Raw genomic sequence first — 22,146 nt, 5'->3', positions numbered from 1 at the left:
TTACTGATATTCAAAGCATAACTTAAACGGGTATTACATCTCCAAAATCTTATCCCAATATGTAGTATGTATAATAATATTAGCAAATACCTACAATTAGAAATGTAGTATAGTTCTTCTGATTTGCTCTGCTTCTTTCCTCATGTGTAGGCATTACAGAACTTTAAGTATCCATGGTTACGACCACTAGTAACTAGCTAACTGTCACTATATCAGTGGTCGTAACCATGGATACCTAAAGTCTTGCAATGCCTGCACATGAGGAAAGAGACATAGTGAATCAGAAGAACTATACTACATTTCTAATTTCAGGCATTTGATAATATTATCAATATTAAATCTACTTCATATTGGGTTAGGTTCTTGGAGATGGGAATGCCCCTTTAAAGACACCACCAACCGTCCTCATTCAGCAAATTTTTAACTTCAATTTACACAAAAAAAGCATTTAGATTTTTTCAAATGAAGTTTTATTAATTTTCTGAAAAACGTGATAAAAAAAAACAGGCCACTAAGGAAAAATTAAGGGTTTCCCAAAATGTCACATGTGCCTGGCTGAAGGATAGAAAAAGTTGATTCAGCTCACCCTTATATTGATGTCCACACCGCACATAAATGGTTTTGTCCGAGCAAGGAAGCGTCTCTGCTTGACGTTGAATACTTGTGGAAAAAAGAAGGTATCCAGCTCAGGAAATAAAATCCAAAATCTTTATTGAAGCAAATTAAAAAATAAGCTGCTTGATAACCAGTATATACTGAAGGAAGGAATATCCTGAACGACTGGACACGTTTCGAACACGTGTAGTGCTCTTAGTCCTCAGTTTTGCAGGGGTGGCGAGGGGGCTGACGGCTGAGGGTGGCCTTTAAGGTGGTGCTGAGGAGATTCTGATGATAGTGCGGATAAGCGGGGAAGGTGTGCTGTGATGCTGATCCCACAGAACTGGGGGGTGACCCACCTCTTGGCGTCGGCAGACACGAGACAGAGACAAGGGTTGTGTCCAACAGTTCAGATTTTATTGGCCGTTTTCTGGACGACCACCATACTTCGTCACAGGATTAGTCCACACTTCACTTCTTACACAGACCCAGGTACTTTGTCTTCCTTGTATTACCGTTCGTGGCGTCCTCTATGGCTCTTTCCCGCTGTGGCTGCCCTAGGCACTTTCACCACAGCGTTGCGCCCTTTAGAGTACGCCGTCTACCTGAGACTCACAGTCTGTCTCTGTCCGCAGCCACTGTCCTTTTGGGTCACCCCCCGTGACCGTCTCCACTGTCAGTCTCTCTCTCTGAGGGTTCTTCTGCTGCCTCTCCTCACAGCAGACCCTCCTCTCTTGTGAGCTCCCCTGGCTGACTGGATCTTCCAGAACCTTCCCTGACCTCTTATTCTCCCAGTCCCAGTAGCTCCGCCCACTATCACCTGACAGTAACCTCTGACCAATGGCAGTTACTTTGACCCATGGCAGTTACACAGTCACCCTCCTATACTCCCTTCTGCCCTCCAATGGTCAAACTACCACATAACACCCTTTTCTCTGTATCTCAGCCTACACTGCGCTATCTCTCTGTCTCTCACTACAGACAGACCTGTCCATCAGCTCAACCTCCCCACATTCTCCCTTCCTTTGACTATTGTCATCCTCGACAATCTTACTCTGAGGGATACGTAGTACTGGAGGCCTGACTCATGTACCCCGGTCTGTCTACACTCTTCCTGTCTTGACGTCCTGTCTTCTTAATTACGTTGTGGTTGTCATACTGCATGTACCCGGAACCTGTTGAACACACAAATTTTTTTTTTTTAAATAACATTTCAACATAGCAATTTCATCACACACCTCACCATGTCTACTGCAACACATTTTTTTTGTTTCTTTAAACAATACTCTTTAAATAAACAAACAAAAAGAAATAAAATATCAACAGAATGAGAACAGGGGTGCTCCCCCTTCCTTTACGAACAACACCCCCACTGGCATTCCTGTTATATCAGGAGGAGGGTATGCTTTCTATGGGGATGAGGAACAGTCCCCTCTTTGTGCAACAGTGCACTGCAGTCCCGGCAGTCCATTGTATGGGGCCTCCGGGCCACCTCCTAGCGGCCGTTGTCTTGCCGTAACAGGGGACTCCACTGCCATAGAGTCTCTGGGATGCCAGTAGGGCCTCTATTTTGGGGGCTCATACCCCTCAGGGTAAGCAATGACCGCTATGGCATAGAGGTCACGGGGACAGTGTTCCTTGTAATACGAGACCAAGCCTCCCTCCCACAGGTCATGTACATTCTGGATGGAGGCTACATTTAGATAGAACTTATAGCTGGTGGCAAGGTCCCAAATGAAACCATATCCTTTTCCTTTGTTCAGGTGCACCAACCGGCCGTATGATCGTGGAGCAGACATGGCGGCCTCTCCTTCCTTATGGAGTAGCGCCCACACCTCCCGCTCTCTGGCCTTTTCCTTTTCAATTTTCTCCGCAACCCAAACGGAGGGTTCGGCACAGGCCGCAGAGTCCGGTGGGCGGGCCGCAGTCGAGGGTGGAGCAGAAGCGGCTGCGGACAATGGGAAGCAGGCCGCCACTGGAGTCACAGGCGGGACTGAGGAGGCCGCGGGCATCTTCAGGTAAGTTGGAGAGTCGGTCACAACCGGAATCAAGGCAGCCGTGGGCTCCGGTAAATAGGCTGCAGTGATGGCTGCGGACGCAACAACGGCAGCCGTGGGTGTTGTTCCATAGGCTGCGGTTTGCTGTGGCGGGCCCATGATGACGGCAGGTTCTGATGAGCAGGCCACAACCGGACGCCATAGCATGGCATGGCAGGGGTGGCCGTGGGTTGGTTCCGCGCTGGCGCCGCCGGGCGAGGTGGCTCGGAATAGTCAGCAAGAGCCGTGAGCTCATCCAGGGCCGCAGTCTCTGCAGGGCCGGAAGTCGTCCAAGGCGATTGAGGGCTGATGCCCGGACCCGGGGACATGTCTGTTGCGCTGGGCATGGGGGCGGGCTCTGTCTGCGATGCTGCCGATTGGACCGGGGGAACGCTCACCTTCCCTGGCGTCGCAGCTCTGTCCTCGGCCAGAGGAAGGAAAGTAGACCACTCCTCCTGGTTGTCGGACACAAAGCATCGTAAATACTGTTCTAGATTTTGGTTCATACGCTCAGTTTGTCCATTAGACTGTGGATGAAACGCCGATGAATGTGACAACTTCATCCCCAACCTTGAGCAAAAAGCTTTCCAAAACCTCGCCACAAATTGCGTACCCCTATCAGATACTATGTCAGACGGTACTCCGTGGAGTCTGACCACCTCCTTCACAAATACCTGAGCCAACGTCTTAGCATTGGGCAAAGAAGACAACACCACAAAATGCGCCATCTTTGAAAAACGGTCAACCACCACCAGGATGACCGTGTTCCCTGCCGAGGCTGGCAAGTCAGTGATAAAATCCATGGAGATTTCTGTCCATGGCCTATTGGGTACCCCCAGAGGCTGTAGCGTGCCAGCAGGACGGGTTCGGGGTGACTTAGCCCTAGCGCACGTGATGCAAGCTGCCACGTACGAGACCACGTCCTGCCGGATTTTGGGCCACCAGAAACGACGCGATACCAGCTCTAAGGTGCCCTTCACCCCTGGGTGACCAGCCAGTACCGAATCGTGGTGTTCCTTCAACACCTTAAGCCGAAGATGCAGGGGTACAAATGATTTGTTGGCGGGAAGTCCTGGTGGTACCTCCTCTTGGGCCTCGGCAATCTCCGCCTCTACCTCAGTCGTGAGAGCCGAGACCACTACCCCTTTCTGGAGGATGGGTACCGGCTCTTCCCGAGGTTCTCCCCCCAGAAAACACCTAGACAAAGCATCCGCCTTGGTGTTTTTAGCCCCGGGACGGTACGTCACAAGAAAATTGAAACGAGTAAAAAACAATGCCCAGCGAGCCTGTCTAGGAGACAGACGCTTGGCCGACTCCAGGTAGAGCAGATTCTTATGGTCGGTGATAACTGTGACCTGGTGAGCCGCCCCCTCCAAGAAGTGTCGCCATTCCTCAAAAGCCAGTTTGATGGCCAACAACTCCCTGTTGCCGATATCATAATTCCGTTCGGCCGGCGACAGCTTCTTGGAGAAGTAGGCGCATGGATGCATCTCGCTCAAGGACGAGCCTTGAGACAGTACTGCCCCCACTCCCACCTCCGACGCATCAACCTCCACCACAAAAGGTTTAGACACGTCTGGTTGCACCAGAATGGGGGCTGAAGCAAAACTATTCTTCAGACGCTCAAATGCACGTATAGCCACCTCAGGCCAGTTCGCCAGATCGGCACCCTTTTTTGTCATGTCCGTGAGCGGTTTGGCGACAGTCGAAAAGTGTTTTATAAATTTCCTATAATAATTCGCAAACCCAAGGAACCGCTGGAGTGCTTTCAGACTCTCCGGCCTCTCCCATTGCAACACCGCTTGCACCTTAGCGGTGTCCATTTTAAAACCAGCTGCGGACACAATATATCCCAAAAAGGGCAACTCCTGGACAAAAAAAAAACATTTTTCCAGCTTAGCATAGAGCTGGTTCTCCCGGAGCAACTGTAACACCTGCCTAACATGCTCCAAATGAGTGTCCCGATCGCTAGAATAAATGAGGATATCATCCAGGTATACAATCACAAATCTCCCCAGGACATGAGCAAATACATCATTAATAAAATGTTGGAAAACGGCAGGCGCGGTGGTCAACCCAAACGGCATAACCAGACTCTCAAAATGACCCTCAGGAGTGTTAAACGCCGTCTTCCACTCATCCCCCTGATGGACCCTTATGAGGTTATACGCCCCCCTGAGGTCCAGCTTGGAAAACCATTTCGCCCCCGCTACCTGGTTGAACAAATCCGGGATCAACGGCATTGGGTAGGGATCACGGATAGTAATCTGGTTTAACTCTCGGAAATCCAGACACGGGCGTAACCCCCCATCTTTCTTCTTAATGAAGAAAAACCGCGCGGCTACAGGCGAGGACGAAGGCCGGATGTGACCTTTGCTCAGACTCTCCGCGATGTAGTCTTTCAGAGCTTGTCTCTCAGGACCAGAAATATTAAACATCCTGGCCTTAGGTAATTTGGTCCCGGGTTTTAACCTAATCGCACAGTCATAGGCTCTATGTGGAGGCAGTTCTGAGCAACCCTTCTCAGAGAAAACATCCGCGAAATCCTGCAAAGCCTCCGGCAGGCTGGGCGTCACGGCGGACACACATGTGGCCAAGCAATTGTCTTGGCAGAAACCACTCCATTGTACTATGTCCTGAGTTTTCCAATCAATTACCGGGTTGTGCCTGGACAGCCATGGAAAACCCAGGACCATTTGAGCTGGGAGATTACGGAGGACCCTACATGTAACCGACTCAGAATGTAGGACCCCAATGTGGAGTTTCACCTCTGCCACAAACTCAGTAATCTCCCCTTGAGGGAGGGGAACAGCATTAATGGTCACCACCTGTATGGGGTGAGGAAGTTTTTCGATCTTAAACCCGGCGGTGTGTGCAAACTCCTCATCTATGAGATTGGTGGCGGAACCGCTATCCACAAACACTGATATAGGTAGCTCTCTGCCGGCGATAATAACCTTGGCAGGGAGCATACATTGAGATACCATCATGGAGGATATGCATACGCTCAGTTGGGTCTCCTCCATACCCTCTGAGCTTAACAGTTTTCCGCCGGTGTGACCCTCTTAGGTAGTACCGGGCAAACGTTAACATAATGACCTCCTTTACCACAGTAGAAACATGCTCCGGGCTTCCGGAATCCCGGAGCGCGAGGCTGAACCTGTGCCACGCCAGCAATCTGCATAGGTTCAGGGGACTCATCTACTTCAACCACACCTGCACCTCTGTTTTCCCCCAGAGGTAGCGTCTCCTGTGCCCCCTGACGAAAACGGCGATCAATACGTATCACCAAACTCATGGCAGACTCCAATGATGCCGGAGTCTCATACATCAGGAGGGCTTGTTTCACCCTCCCTGATACCCCATGAATAAACTGGCTCCGCAGTGCTGGGTCATTCCACTGTGTGTCTACAGCCCAGCGGCGAAATTCCGAACAATAGTCTTCTGCCAAGCGCTCCCCCTGGCGGAGGGCGCGGATTTTAGATTCCGCTAGAGCCAGTCGGTCAGGGTCATCGTAAATGAGCCCGAGGGCAGAAAAAACATTATCGACCGAATGAAAAGTAGCAGAGTCAGCTGGTAAGGAAAATGCCCATGCTTGGGGGTCACCACTCAGTAATGACAACACCAGCCCTACTCGCTGGGCCTCATTACCTGAAGATATTGGCCGCATGCGGAAGTATAATTTGCAGGCCTCCCGAAATACGACAAATTTGCTGCGATCGCCTGAAAATCGTTCTGGCAGCGGAAACTTCGGCTCTGCACCGATACCTGCAGATGCCGTTTGCACCTTTGCTACTACCAGGCCCTGCTGCTGAACTGCCCCTTTCAACTCGGAGACCTGTATGGACAGCGCCGCCAACTGGCGGGTTATGGAATCTAATGGATCCATGGACTCCTGAAAAAATGTGGGCCGATTATAATGTCACGGGGGCTTAGTTCAACTAAGGCAGAAATACCCGGGGCCCCTGTGGTGTCCCTTTTACTAGGGGAAACCCTGTCTGACCCTCAACCCAGGGTTTTTGCTGAAGGTGCAAATGCCTGAGCCTCCGACCTTTCCTTATCTCCTGCTCAGCCCTGCACTTAACCCTCCACCCTCCACCCAGTGAGGAGTCACACCACCAAAGCTCCCACACAAATAATGACAGACAGGGAGAACTTAAACTGCACTGCACCGCACACACACAGGAATAAACAGTAATGTGAACAGGGCACAACTAAACACAAATATGGGAAGGAGAAAGGATAACGACGGATCATACGACACCAGATATGAATCTCTCTCTCTTGAACACCTCCACTCCAGACCGGAACCACTTGGTATGAAACACAAGCTATAATCGGCGACGCCCATATGCCAGTATGACTATTTAAAGACCGTGGGCGTGACTAACCTTCCAACCTGGTCTCCAGCAGGATTAACCCCCGAGAGCCTGAAGATCAAGCCGGCGCTACTGAGGCTATAGTGGCTGGAGGTGGAACTACCTCTGCCTGCCGGACGCTGTGGTGTGAACAGCGTCCGACATGACAAGCTCCCAGCAGGTTGTCCCACCGCTCCTCCAATCGCCATAGATCTTCCATCGGCAGCTGTATCGGGGCATGGGGCACTGAGACCAGCTCCCAGGATCAGGTCTCTCTTTGACTGCCTTCTGATGTAAGCCGTTCCCCCCCAGGGACGGATGCGACACTGTCCTGGATTGTCAGTTATGGATTCAAACTCCTGGGTTTCTTCTTGTCACTGATACGTCACAGCCATATTAACAGTTCACTTTTCTGCTGTGGTTTTCACTTTTTGACAGCCAGAAACTCGAAGCTCAGTCCCAAATTGTAATCGACAGGAAGATTGAAATTCTTCACCCCGTACAGCTTAGGGGGTCCTCTGGTACTCGCTGGCAGGCTTGTCGCTGAAGATGTTGTCTTTGCGGCAGTGATCCTGCCGACTATGCCAAATGTAGGGGTGGCGAGGGGCGAGGGGGCTGACGGCTGAGGGTGGCGATTAAGGTGGTGCTGAGGAGATTCTGATGATAGTGCGGATAAGCGGGGAAGGTGTGCTGTGATGCTGATCCCACAGAACTGGAGGGTGGCCCACCTCTTGGCGTCGGCAGACACGAGACAGAGACAAGGGTTGTGTCCAACAGTTCAGATTTTATTGGCCGTTTTCTGGACGACCACCGTACTTCATCACAGGATTAGTCCACACTTCACTTCTTACACAGACCCGGGTACTTTCTCTTCCTTGTATCACCGTTCGTGGCGTCCTCTATGGCTCTTTCCCACTGTAGCTGCCCTAGGCACTTTCACCACAGCGTTGCGCCCTTTAGAGTACGCCGTCCACCTGAGACTCACAGTCTGTCTCTGTCCGCAGCCACTGTCCTTTTGGGTCACCCCCCCCGTGACCGTCTCCACTGTCAGTCTCTCTCTCTGAGGGTTCTTCTGCTGCCTCTCCTCACAGCAGACCCTCCTCTCTTGTGAGCTCCCCTGGCTGACTGGAACTTCCAGAACCTTCCCTGACCTCTTATTCTCCCAGTCCCAGTAGCTCCGCCCACTATCACCTGACAGTAACCTCTGACCAATGGCAGTTACTTTGACCCATGGCAGTTACACAGTCACCCTCCTATACGCCCCACTGCCCTCCAATGGTCAAACTACCACATAACACCCTTTTCTCTGTATCTCAGCCTACACTGCGCTATCTCTCTGTCTCTCACTACAGACAGACCTGTCCGTCAGCTCAACCTCCCCACAGTTTCACAATGAGCAGTCTTGCAAAAGCTAAAATACGCCCCAAGCAGGTGATAAACAAATGAACATGATTGCTCCACAAAAACAAAAGGGGGTTTGACATTTAAATGACATGGCAAGAAACACACATAACAAAAAAAAAAATACAAACAATAGTCAGTAGTGCAACATAAATTCTTTCTTTAAGTTCAAGCCCAAAGGTACTCGGGTATATAATAAATAAATCCAAAATGCTTCCCTATCCCGCAATTTCTTTTCCCTATCTCCACCACGTATATTACCATGCACCTGTTCTATTGCATAAACATTAAAATGTGCAACTTGTCTATTGTGCAGGTTTACAAAATGATTGGATGCATTAGATATATGACGGGTTGTGGGCTGAGTAATATCATAAAGGTGCTCCCTAATCCTGTCTTTTAATCTTCTGATCGTGGAGCCCACATATAGCAATCTGCATGCTGAACACTCTATTATGTATACTACATAATCTGAGCTGCAATTCAGAAAACTCTTTATTTTAAACTTCTTTAGATTTTTTGAACAAGAAAAACAGATGTTTTTTTGGAGCGTAGACATGTTTTGCAAGGAGATTGCCCACATCTGAAAAACCCTGTGGTGGACAACCAAGTGGAGACATTTTTTGTCTGAACAGCGCCATAAAGGCTAGGGGATAATGAATTGGCTAAAGTCGGGGCACGTCTGGATACAATCCTGATACCATCTTTCAATATAGTATCCGTGATATCATCATCTCTCAAAATATTTAGATTTGGATAAACTATGTCAGAAATTGTTTTAAAATAAGTGCTATATGTGTGAGAATTAGAACCGGCTGTTCTGAACAGAAATTAGTGTTGTTACTTTTAGATTCAATCTGACACTCAGAATTTGGTTCAACAGTTTGGTGTAATGAGTTCAGCTCTGGATTTTTTATCTACTATATTGAAAGCACGATTCACAGTCCAATCAGGATATTTTCTATTTTTAAGACGTTTTTCAATATTCCTTTTTCACTATCAAAAATTACATTGTCACTACAATTCCTTTTGGCTCTAATGACCTCACCCACTGGAATTGATTGAATAGTGTGTGGTGGGTGGAAACTACATGCGTGAAGTATGGTGTTTCCTGTGGTCTTTTTCCGACGATATTGAGAGGGGTACCGATCAAGCACAGATCCAAAAAATTAATACTTTCTTTATCAAATGTATGGGTAAATACAGTCATTCAGGACATTCCTTCCTTCAGTATACACTGGTTATCAGGCAGCTTATTTTTTAATTAGTTTCAATAAAGATTTTGGATTTCACCGCCAAGCAGAGACGCTTCCTTGCTCGGACAAAACCATTTATGTACGGTGTGGATATCAATATAAGGGTGAGCTGAATCAACTTTTTTCTATTCAGTTTTCTGCTTTTTCGTGCTCCCCTTATCATAAATTACTTTAATGCACACAGCCGCTCAATAAACAAGCAGCTTTGTTATACACAAGAAAGACATTGTTCATCTCAAATTGGGAAGGATGTCATTGATTTGGTTTTAAATATTATATTTTAACAATATTTTTGGTTTGCTCCAAGCATATTGTCTTTCCCGACCCCATTTTCTTTCCACATGGAGACATTAATTGATACTTCTAGGAGAGAACGTGCTGCACAAGTGTTCAATTCAGTGAACAAAAATGTAGACACTTCACCTGACACATTGAAAACTAGGCTTGCAATAGAGAAACTTTCTCTTAGGCCGCTTTCACACTTCAGGCTTTCGGTATCCGGCATGGTGCAGCGAAAAACCGGACTACCAGATCCGGCCGCATACGCAAACACCGGATCCTTCTTTCTGCCAGATATATTCCTGGCAGAGAAGGTTTCCGGGCATGCCAGTGCGAAAAACCGGTCCGGCGTTGGGAGAAAATGTTGCATGCAACGTTTTTTCCAGACACTGGACCAGCTATTTTCTCCGGATCCGGAAAAAAACGGACGCGCAATGCGGCAGCAATGAAACAGCACGGGGGAAAAGCCGGATCTGGTTGTAACAGGCGCCGGATCCGGCAGTCCGGTTTTTCGCCGCACCATGCCGGATCCTGAAAGCCTGAAGTGTGAAAGCGGCCTTAGTGAGACACGGATCTGGTGGGACCAAACCTCGCTTGAGAATTATATCTCACAGAACATTATACCTAGAAGATTAAGAATAAAGAAAATCCCAACTATGGTATACAATGATGCTTTTGTGTCTGACTGGAACATCATCTTATCTGAGTGCTCCAGAAAATTAATGCAGCTTATAGTTAAATATGAAAATGAAGAATTGTCTACTATTAAAACCAATTTAAACAAGGATCTATTGTCTTTAAAATCTGCTGTCACTGTGGAGGAATATGAAAATTTTCAAAAAGATCTGAAATCTAAGATACATTCCCTGGAAGAATCTATTATTTCTATAAAGAAAAAGAAATTTAGCAGGGATGTATTTTTTTATACTAATAATCAAGTTTATGAATGGGGTAGATGGGAAAGGCAACCTACTCCACCTAGATCGATATTAAAGAAACGCACTCGCACTTTTCTTTCCTCTGCACATCGAAATCAAGTAACTTTTTCTTCCTCGGGCTTGGAATTGGATGTTTCTGTGGAGTCTTCCAATAACCCTGAGGTTAACACACATCAAGTAAATCATGGTAATAAATCTCAAATGAGTTATTACCACAAGCAAAAAAGGTCTAACAATGTGCCAAAAAACGCACTAGGAGAAGCGGCAGGAAACACCGCAAACATTCCATCTATATTCAAGAACAGACTGAGAAGTCAGTCCAAGACATCTCGTTAGACGTAATTAATCTATCTTCTATTGTTCTATCTGAAACTGAAACTAGAGTGTAATCGTTGGGGTTGAATTTTGCTCCAACAAATACAGATTTGAATATTTTTTCTACCTTAAAAGACATTAATAAATTTGTTAGGGATCTGACAGTGAAAAAACATTTTTTTACAGAAGAGAAAACGCAGGTCCCAACATCGACTTGTGTTACCAATGAGTTTGTTGGAAAATGTTTTTTGGAACAAAATGGATTGTTATCCCTTATGGATTTGGATACCACTGACATGATCGTAAAAAATGACAATGTGATTTCCACCTTTAAAGGGGATCTGTCACCCTTTTTATCCCCTATTAGCTGCCGGCATAGACATCGGGGCTTATCTACAGCATTCTGTAATGCTGTAGATAAGCCCCCGATGTAACCTGAAAGAGAAGAAAAACACGTTATATTATACTCACCGAGGGGGAGGTCCGGTCCGATGGGTGTTGCGGTCCGGTCCGGCGCCTCCCTTCTTCATGCGATGATGTCCTCTTCTCCCATCCTGTAATGGCTCCGGCGCAGGCGCACTGCTTTGCCCTGTTGAGGGCACAGCAGAGTCCTGCAGTGCGCAGGCGTCGGGAGAGGTCTGGCGCCTGCGCACTGCAGAATTCTGCTGTGCCCTCAACAGGGCAGAGCAATGCGCCTGTGCCGGAGCCATTTCAGGATGGGAGAAGAGGACGTCATCGCATGAAGAAGGGAGGCGCCAGACCGGACCGCAACACCCATCGGACCAGACCGCACACCTCGGTGAGTATAATATAACGTGTTTTTCTTCTCTTTCAGGTTACATCGGGGGCTTATCTACAGCATTACAGAATGCTGTAGATAAGCCCCCGATGTCTATGCCAGCAGCTGCAAAGTCAAAAAAAGGGTGACAGATTCCCTTTAAGACTCTTTTTATCCAGTACACACCAGAACTGATTATATGGAACGTTTCCAGGACAATATTGAACGAGATTTGCGTAATCTCGCATCAGAGATTCCTTCTTGTCCTCATAAACATAATTTGTCAAAAGATGAACGAAATGCTCTAACCAAATTGAAAACAAATACCGACATCATTATTAAGATGTCGGACAAAGGTGGATCTGTAGTGGTTCTGAATAAATCTGATTATGCAAATGCCATTCATAATATGCTATCAGATAGTGATATTTATTTTTTTCTTGAAGCGGATCATTCAGTAGAATTTTCAAAAATGTGTAAATGTGTAATTGATGAGGGATTCAGTCAGGGTTTTCTCACCAAAAAACAAGTGGAATATTTGCATGTATTAAATCCAGTCATTCCGATTTTGCATGCATTACCAAAAACGCATAAAAACATTTTTCCACCCCCCATGCGTCCCATTGTATCGGGGATAGGATCCTTCAGCGAACATTTAGGAGAATGGCTAGATACAATTTTGCAGCCATTAGTTGAGAGAACTCCTGGTTACCTGAAGGATTCTAAGGATGTATTAAGCATGTTCAATGGGGTAATGTGGGACCCTGAATGGTCATGGTTAACTTGTGATGTAGTTGCCCTGTATACGTCCATTCCACATAAAATTGCTTTGTATGCCGTCCAGTTTCATTTGCATAAATACAGTTCATACAATCATGAGTTACAGGTGTATATCATTTCAGTGCTTGCTTTTCTTTTATCTCATAATTTTTTTATGTTTGATAAAAAACATTTTCTCCAGAAAAATGGAGTTTCAATGGGAGCTAAATTCTCCCCGTCAGTAGCGAATTCAGTCATGGCGTGGTGGGAAGAACAGTATATCTTTTGCACAGATAATCCATTTTTTATTAACATCAAATGGTATTCTAGGTATATTGATGACCTGCTACTAGTGTGGCAAGGTGATTTAGTTTCTTTAGAATTATTCCAACTTTATATTAATAATAATCCTTTTAATTTAAATTTACCCATACATTTGATAAAAAAAGTATTAATTTTTTGGATCTGTGCTTGATTGGTACCCCTTTCAATATCGTCAGTAGCTGTACATATCGCAAAAAGACCACAGGAAACACCATACTTCACGCACGTAGTTTCCACCCACCACACACTATTCAATCAATTCCAGTGGGTGAGGTCATTAGAGCCAAAAGAAATTGTAGTGACAATGTAATTTTTGATAGTGAAAAAGGAATATTGAAAAAATGTCTTAAAAATAGAAAATATCCTGATTGGACTGTGAATCGTGCTTTCAATATAGTAGATAAAAAATCCAGAGCTGAACTCATTACACCAAACTGTTGAACCAAATTCTGAGTGTCAGATTGAATCTAAAAGTAACAACACTAATTTCTGTTCAGAACAGCCGGTTCTAGTTCTCACATATAGCACTTATTTTAAATCAATTTCTGACATAGTTTATCGAAATCTAAATATTTTGAGAGATGATGATATCACGGATACTATATTGAAAGATGGTATCAGGATTGTATTCAGACGTGCCCCGACTTTAGCCAATTCATTATCCCCTAGCCTTTATGGCGCTGTTCAGACAAAAAATGTCTCCACTTGGTTGTCCACCACAGGGTTTTTCAGATGTGGGCAATCTCCTTGCAAAACATGTCTACGCTCCAAAAAAAATCTGTTTTTTCTTGTTCAAAAAATCTAAAGAAGTTTAAAATAAAAAGTTTTCTGAATTGCAACTCAGATTATGTTGTATACATAATAGAGTGTTCAGCATGCAGATTGCTATATGTGGGCTCCACGATCAGAAGATTAAAAGACAGGATTAGGGAGCACCTTTATGATATTACTCAGCCCACAACCCGTCATATATCTAATGCATCCAATCATTTTGTAAACCTGCACAATAGACAAGTTGCACATTTTAATGTTTATGCAATAGAACAGGTGCATGGTAATATACGTGGTGGAGATAGGGAAAAGAAATTGCGGGATAGGGAAGCATTTTAGATTTATTTATTAAATACCCGAGTACCTTTGGGTCTGAATTTGAAGAAGGAATTTATGTTGCACTACTGACTATTGTTTGTATTTTTTTTTGTTATGTGTGTTTCTTGCCATGTCATTTAAATGTCAAACACCCTTTTTTTTTTTTTGTTGGAGCAATCATGTTCATTTGTTTATCACCTGCTTGGGGCGTATTTTAGCTTTTGCAAGACTGCTCATTGTGAAACTGAGGACTTAAGGTACTGTCACACTAAGCGATATCACTATAACTTGTGACGTTTATAGCGATATTGCTAGCGATATCGCTATGTCTGATACCTACCTACGACCGGCTCCCCCGCTGGTTATCGCTGATCGCGCGAGATCGTCCAGAACTGTTTCTCGTCGTCAGCTTCCTGCGGCGCTTCCTGCTGGCGCCGACGAGCGACGCGTGGAGCCGGGCGGGAGGACGCAGGATCGCCTAGTGTGACAGGTAAGTAGCGACCCCCGTCCCCAGCGATGTCGCTGGTAAGATCTGCCTGTGTGGCAGCTCACTAGCGACCACTTAGCGATGTACCAGCGATCCTGACCGCGTCATATCGCTGGTCGGGATCGCTGGTACATCGCTAAGTGTGACAGTACCTTAAGAGCACTACACGTGTTCGAACTGCGTCCAGTCGTTCAGGACATTCCTTCCTTCAGTATATACTGGTTATCAAGCAGCTTATTTTTTAATTTGTTTCAATAAAGATTTTGGATTTTATTTCCTGAGCTGGATACCTTCTTTTTTCCACCTGGCTGAAGGATGGCAAGTGGGATAATTACCTAAAAATCTCATGGATGAGAAATGAGTGCCAGTTCAGGACTAGAACAGGCTTAATCACCAATTTGTGGGAATGACTGTAGCCTAATCCCTTCTGATCCAACTAAAAAGGTCAACTTAAAGTAAAACCCCCTTAAATGAGTATCCCACTGTCTGGCATACATGGCATATCCACAGCTAGAGAATGGCGAGGTGGCCTGGCATTTGCAAATCGCTCTACTCTATCCTATCTGTCCGTCTGCTATGAAAGAATACAATGCAGAATTTTGTTGGGACATCATTCAGGATGAGTAAATGAAGAAATTCTTAAAAGTCCACCAATATCATAGAACTCCTGTGACATGCCAGTGTATAGTAAAAGTGGAAACACACTTTTAGCTGCTAAAATGATTCAAAGCCGCTGTTTCTTGTTCTGAATCAGGGGCATATGGCTCCCATGCCTTACTACTTCCTGCTTGCTGGGGGCAGATTGCTCCTGATTAAGAGTTCAGACCAGTATCATGGTTGCGCTTCCAGCCTGAATTTTGCGGTCTCTGATGCTGCACACAGAGGCAGCTTAGTGTTTGCAGCATCAGAGGAGCACAGGGGTACCGAAGTTGACCATATTAAGCACAACCATATGCGCTTTAGTCAATTTTGGCCACTCTAATTGTTCAAACTGGCAAGAATGTACAATAACACCATGTGAAAAAACATCAATCCTTCCAGGAATAGTTTTTTATCCGACAATTAAAAGTAAAATTCAAAACTTAATTTCATTTGACGACTTCTGGTCTAAAAATTATCGTTAAACTTTACCTAACGAACATTGTTATTTTTTGGAAATGTTACACTTTCATTAACTTTTAATCAATTTGTATGGACTCTGTTCCCATCTATCTGTAATGAGACCCTGAATGCATTACTGAATTGGACAGACGCAACTGATATATAATAGGGTTTGTTGAGTTGCTCAAATGTTCCTGTTATTTTTTTACAGAAAAATATGGCGATGCTTAATATGTGTCAGAATCTTCAACAGAAGTAGCCTATAATATACAGTATGCTATGGAATGAGGCAGCGCCTAAGAAAATTGTGATGGTTCCATCCCTAGCATCCTCAGTTTGTGTTGGTGCAGACTTATACAAGCTGTTACCTAACCAGCTCTTGTATGTTGTCTAATCCTATCTTTGAGATTGCATCTAAAGGCGGCGATGGCATGCACGCCAACGTACGCAGCCTTATAATCAGAGGTTTGGGTGCTTCTAGTGTTTACCTCTACAAAGCTTCAGACTTCCTAACAATTTCATAGTTTATGTGAGTTCAGCTGAAAGGAAAATATGACATTCTAGTTTCGACAGGAGAGTGGAAGTAATATAGACTCCCATGGAGAAGTCTTTCATATGAGTGCATCTAGCGTTAACAAGCTTTTACTTTGCCCAATATTGGCACAAGACTGAAACACCTGGATAATAAAAAAAACTCAATATAAAAATGACTGAACTTGTATTTCAATAATGGAGGACGTTCAGCACTCCTATTAAATAGTTGGATGAGAAACGTTCCAATCCTAAAGTGTAGTAAAATGATACCCGGAACTCTCAAATTAGTTATTATGACAATCCACAAAGACAAATTACATTTTTGGTCTTTACCCGCAGACCTTCTTCACACATACTAAAAAATGAACATAACAAAAAATACAATCAAGAATATAGACATAAAGAAAAACAAGTATATGTAAATAGTACAGACTAATGCTGACTCAGCATACAGTGATAATGGTAGAACTGGTGTGGATTATGTATATGCCATGTGAGTAAGTTTATCCACCACAAGATACATGGAAAGCTCTGAATGCATGGACTGCAGGAGAGATGTATGTCATTTTGGCTCTTGAACATTGCACATTTTAATGGATTTTGAAAAAAAAAAAAAAAGTTTAACAATTGCATGTTTAAAAGAAAATGTTGTGTGCTGAGATATCTTATAAATGTGCCCATGCTATGTACTGTGTAATGGCTGTATCTGACCAGGCAGGAACATGGTTGGCACATACCACAACTCTGGGCTAGGGAAATAAACAGAAGAGAGTATACAGATAAAACAGCAAGAAATCGCAGCTGCTGCTTTCTGTGAGGTAAGATATTTCCTTGCCTGTTTTATCACAGTGGAGAGTGTTTCTGCAGCATCCACAGCCCTCTGAGCTCATCATAAATCAAGTCAGTAACACATGAGCTCAGGGACAGCCAAAGCTCCTACTTCATTGAATTGATTGAAAATTTGCTCAGGGGACTAGAGGTGTGGCAGAAATACTCACTACTGGGATAAAACAGGCAGGATAGTGTTTTACCTCACAGAAAGCAGCAGATAAAATGTACTTGGTTTGTGAGACAACTTTTATCTTCTAGTTGGTGTATAGTAAAGATTAAACTTTGGGAAAGAAAATACAAAGCGGTAAGTAAACTGAGACAAAAGAGAAGTGTAATCCTGACTGTACTAGAACTTACCAGAAGTTAACAAGAGACAACATGACATACATCTCTCTTGTAGTTCATGCATTCAGAGCTTTCAATGTATTTTATGCTGTATATATTTTTTTGTGCATTCATATTAGTTTCTTCATTATCACTGTATGCCGAGCTGTCATTAGTCTGTCCTATGTACATATACTTGTTTTTCTTTATGTCTATATTTTACTGAATGCATTTTTTTATTTTCATATTTCAGTTTTTCTGAAGAAGATCTGAGGTACAGACAGACCAAAACGTTAATTTGAACTTTGACATTGTGGATTGTCATACAAATAAAATCATACGGATCTCATACCTACTTTGATCTGATAACTGCTTTGTTCTCGTCGTTCTTGATGAGAACATGTGCTGGAGTCATATGCTCATGATTCATTAAGAGGTGCACACCCACATTCTGCCCCAGCTCTGCCTGCTTTGTTGGAGCTGGGCAAAAATGGTGTGAGACTGCGAAAAGTCACATAATGTTGGCGTAGTAGAGTGTTGAGCCAAAATTTAGCAAATTTTCAAGTCTATACTCTGGAATTCTGGCAGAAAAGATTTGATGAATGGGGCTTATTGTGCTTCACATTTGTTGCTATAAAGACATCACTTCAAACTTTTTTTTTTGCATTTAGCCTTATAAAAGTTTACAGTCAAAGTACAATTGTGCAGCCAGGTTCTGATCCATGCTGCCTGAGGTTCCCCTTAACAAATAAAGACCCTGGTAACCTACTGCTCATTTATGAGCTACTGTACATGGATTCCTCCTTGTATCACACGGAAGGATAGAACATTGTGGCTAACTGCAGACACCCCTTATTTTTTCAGTGGAGTTAACCTTTAATTTGTATCAAGATGGTGTGGAAATCACAATTTTCTGACACTGATGACAAAAAGATAGTGCCAGTCTAGAATTGCCTATGAGACAAATCGGGGACACAAACCAATTTATGCAGCAAGAAATGTTGACAGGTCCATGAGTGATTAAAACTTGATGAGTCTGTTTTTTGAACATCAGATGTTTTTAGTCATAAGTATTTTAATGTTATAATTCATGTAATACCTGTTACTAAAGGAGGCGTCCATGTCATGACTGTATTCTAGTTCTGTACAGTCTGCAGGGCATGGGCTACGTCCTAATGAGAGTGTTGTATTCAGTTGTAAGTCAGATGTACCTAGTTCTTGTAAGTCGTCATGTAGGGGGGATCAAACATGACTCCAGTAATCAAAGGCACCAATTTTATTTCTTGGATGTCAAATCCTGGGCTTTTCACTATTTTAGTAATTGCTATAGAGTAATAATTAAAAAGATGGAAACTTAACACCAATGTCTCAATTTTTGACTTGAGTTTTAATACTTATTGGCCACTACTTCTTTATTGATGACCTAGGATAGCACAATTCAATTTCTGATTAGTGGTGACCCCTTATTCATTCATGGATCTGCGGTACCCAGTCATCACTGTGTTCCCGCAGCATCCGAAAATATCTGTCAGCTGATTGGCAAGGGTGCCGGGTGTTACACCCCCTCTGATCAGATATTGATGGGCTTTCTGGGGGATATGCCTTCAATAAAAAAAAATTGCGGCCAAACCCTTTATTGATCAGTTTGTCTTGAACCTGCAAGATTCTGGTTTCAAATGGATGGTTATCTTAAACCCCATTTAATATATAAAGATCATATTGTTTTAAATAATAATGCGAAGGTGTTTGGGCTTATTTTCTGTCTATACAGTGAATATATGAATCTGGCTGCAATTTGAGTCATGGGCTGTTGGCGTAAGTAACTGAAGTGAGGGAAGCTTGCCCTTAGTGTGTATGATACTGACTTGTCTGAAGATCTGTTGTTGTTCTTGCCTTTAATTTAGTAAACCATTAATGCAGCAGTGATGTGAATATTTTACAACATTCTGTAAAACAAGACATACCCTGGGCCCAGCATCAACAGAGGCTGGCATAGATGTGAGGTTTTTTTTTTTTTTTTAGTTCTTTTGATTCTCATGTTCGTCATTTCTTATCAATGTTTGCATAAAATTCTGCTTCCAGGACCATTTTATCAAAAGTACGTGTGTTTGTTTCAGCTCTTACTTTCTCCCGTATATTAAAGGAAGCCCTGGCCACTGAGCGTGCATTGTCCAAGACAGTTTGTTTTTCCTTAAATATCTGCTCACTGCGCTCAAGCTTCTTTTCTATGGACATAAGGATTTCTTGTCTTTTAATGTTTTCGTTCTTTAGTACCTTTTGACGATTTTCCCGTTGGATCTTCTCTTTTTCTATTCGGATTTCCACTGCTTTTCTAGCTTTGTGTTGCACAACTTCATCAGCTACCTGAGCCGCGTGCTGCAACCTTCTTTCTGCTGCTTTGGCCAGTTCTTTCAAATGTTCTGCACGCTCTTTCTCTCTCAGTTCTGCTGCTTGCCTTGCTCGTTGGATTTGTTGCTCTTCCCTTTGTGCTCTAGACTTTATTTCTTGATTCCTTTTCTCATGTATCTGTTCCACATTTTCCTGTGCCCTATTCAAATTTTTCTGAAATGCCTTCCTCCGCTCCTCAGTATCAGACTCCTCTTTCTGAGCTATTTCCTGAAGAAAGGCTTGGTGCTTAATTTTCTCCATTTTGTTCTGCAGTATTTTGTTTACCTGCAGTTGTTGGGACCTCTCCAATTGTTTATTCTGGGCTAAGGAAAACTTATCTTGAACTAAATCATCACTTGTCTCTGGGGGATCAGTTTTCTTTTGCGGTTTGGACTTTTGACTTTTCATTTGGCTGATGTTTTTTTGCTGACTTTCCAGTTTCCCAATTTTTCCTTTATTTTGCTTTTCCATTTCTGCAGTATTCACGTCCTCCGATAGGATTTTGCCATGTCTTTTTCTCACGTGAGTCTCTAACATTCTTTGTCCTTGTAATATAGCTCGTTGTCTCTCTCTTTCCTCCAGCTCTCTTCTTGATACTGAACTTTTTCTCTGGGTTTCCCACTGTATGTGAGCCCAGTAACGCTGCTCTTTTCTAATGTTCTCCTCTTCATGCTTGGCAATCATAATAGCTGCAATCTTCTTGTCTCTTGGAGGTAATTCATTTATCCCTTTTTTCTTTACCTCTTTAACCATCTTTTCAACCTTCTTTGTTGTTTGGGGGGAATGACTAAGATCACCAAGGCTGAAACTTCGACCCAAGAGGGAGTTAACTGTATCTAAAGTCCTTGATTTTGGAATAAATTGTGCTGGTCTGCCTCTTAAGCTGTCCCCACTGTAAGAAGAGGTCATAGATTCTGAGGACGTTCTACCAGAGACACCATGACTCATTTTCTGTAGGGAGTCCAAAGACTGACTTTTATTTTTCCTTGGGACTGGATTACCAGGATCCTTGGTCATTGATTCACTACTGCTCTGAGTGTCCTCAGATTGGGAGCTATTGCTCTTTTTAGCCTTGGATAATGAGGCAGGTTGCCTTTTGACCTGTGAAGGTTTGCCTCTTTTTGTGAGTTTGGAAGGTAAAGATTGAGATCTGTCAATATCTTTGGAAAGATGAGTATTGCTTCTTTGGGTTCCAATGCTGGATGGAGTGTCAGATCTCTTAGACCCTTGAGGGGTTGAAAGTTCAGCCCGAGATGGTCCTTTTGAGCTACATGGGGAACCAAGATTGCTGCTGAGCACTAAAGGCAAGATTCTTCTTTTTTCCTGACGGATAATTCTTTCCCTTTCCTCTCTGCACATTTTAAGCTTTCTTTGTCTTTCTATCTCATAAACTTCACAAAGACCAGTAGCTACTCGCATGGATCGCCCTGGAGCTTCTCTCACTAGATCTGAAAGGCTTCTAGCTAAAAGTTCTACCGGTTTCACCATACATCGAGCACAAGCCTCCAGGGAGCGGGGACTGGTCAGCACATAACGACTTCCTTCTGCTTCTGGACATTCAAAGTTATAAAGGTCCAGGTGTAACATCGGGGAATGCTCTCTCTGCCGTACTGGGGACCCTCCTGAAGCCTTTTCTCCGCCTGGATCTTCTGTAGGTTCAGCCATCACTATACCTGATAAAAAAAGATTAGTTCAATTTTTACAACCAAAAACATGTACTTCATGTTCGTGGTAAAATTTCTTTGATATAACTTGCGTTTATTTGTGAAAAAAATGGAAAATTGGCCAAAATTTTGAAAATATCGCAATTTTACAACTTTGAATTTTCATGCCCTTAAATAACAGAGATATGGTACATAAAATACTTAATAAGTAACATTTTCCACATGTTTACTTTACATCAGCACAATTTTGGAACCAATTTTTTTTTTGTTAGGAAGTTATAAGGGTTAAAAGTTGACAAGCGATTTCTCATTTTTACAACACCATTTTTTTAGGGACCACATCACAGTTGAAGTCACTTTGAGGGGTCTATATGATAGAAAATACCCAAAAGTGACACCATTTGAAAAAATGCACCACTCAAGGTGCTCAAAACCACATTCAAGAAGTTTATTAACCCTTCAGGTGCTTCACAGGAATTTTTTGAATGTTTAAAAAAATGAACATTTGACTTTTTTCACAAAAAAATTAATTCAGGTCCAATTTTTTTTATTTTACCAAGGGTAACAGGAGAAATTGGACCACAAAAGTTATTGTGCAATTTGTCCTGAGTACGCTGATACCTGATATGTGGGGGGGAACCACTGTTTTGGCGCATGGCAGAGCTCGGAAGGGAAGGAGCGCCGTTT

The 22,146-nt window shown here is 43.7% G+C and overlaps 1 protein-coding gene across 4 annotated transcripts in view; it reads right to left on the bottom strand.

Moving 5' to 3' along the window:
• CCDC177 (coiled-coil domain containing 177) overlaps positions 1-22,146 on the bottom strand; it is a 246,816-nt gene that overhangs the window by 37,033 nt on the left and 187,637 nt on the right. For 2 of the 4 annotated variants that reach the window (XM_073552158.1, XM_073552157.1), the window contains exon 2: positions 18,669-21,468. The exons of the other annotated variants lie outside the window; for them this stretch is intronic. In XM_073552158.1, the coding sequence (XP_073408259.1) occupies positions 19,451-21,460 (2,010 nt within the window). In that variant the 5' untranslated portion in view covers positions 21,461-21,468 and the 3' untranslated portion in view covers positions 18,669-19,450. Of the gene's footprint in view, positions 1-18,668; positions 21,469-22,146 lie in introns of those variants that run through there. 4 annotated transcript variants of the gene reach the window in all.

This window comes from Dendrobates tinctorius, unplaced genomic scaffold (genome assembly GCF_039654945.1).
Source record: "Dendrobates tinctorius isolate UK_male_01 unplaced genomic scaffold, ASM3965494v1 ptg000186l, whole genome shotgun sequence".
Classification (NCBI taxonomy): Eukaryota; Metazoa; Chordata; class Amphibia; order Anura; family Dendrobatidae; genus Dendrobates; species Dendrobates tinctorius.
Note: the sequence above shows the minus strand (reverse complement) of the source record. Positions and strands in the feature narration are given on the sequence as shown.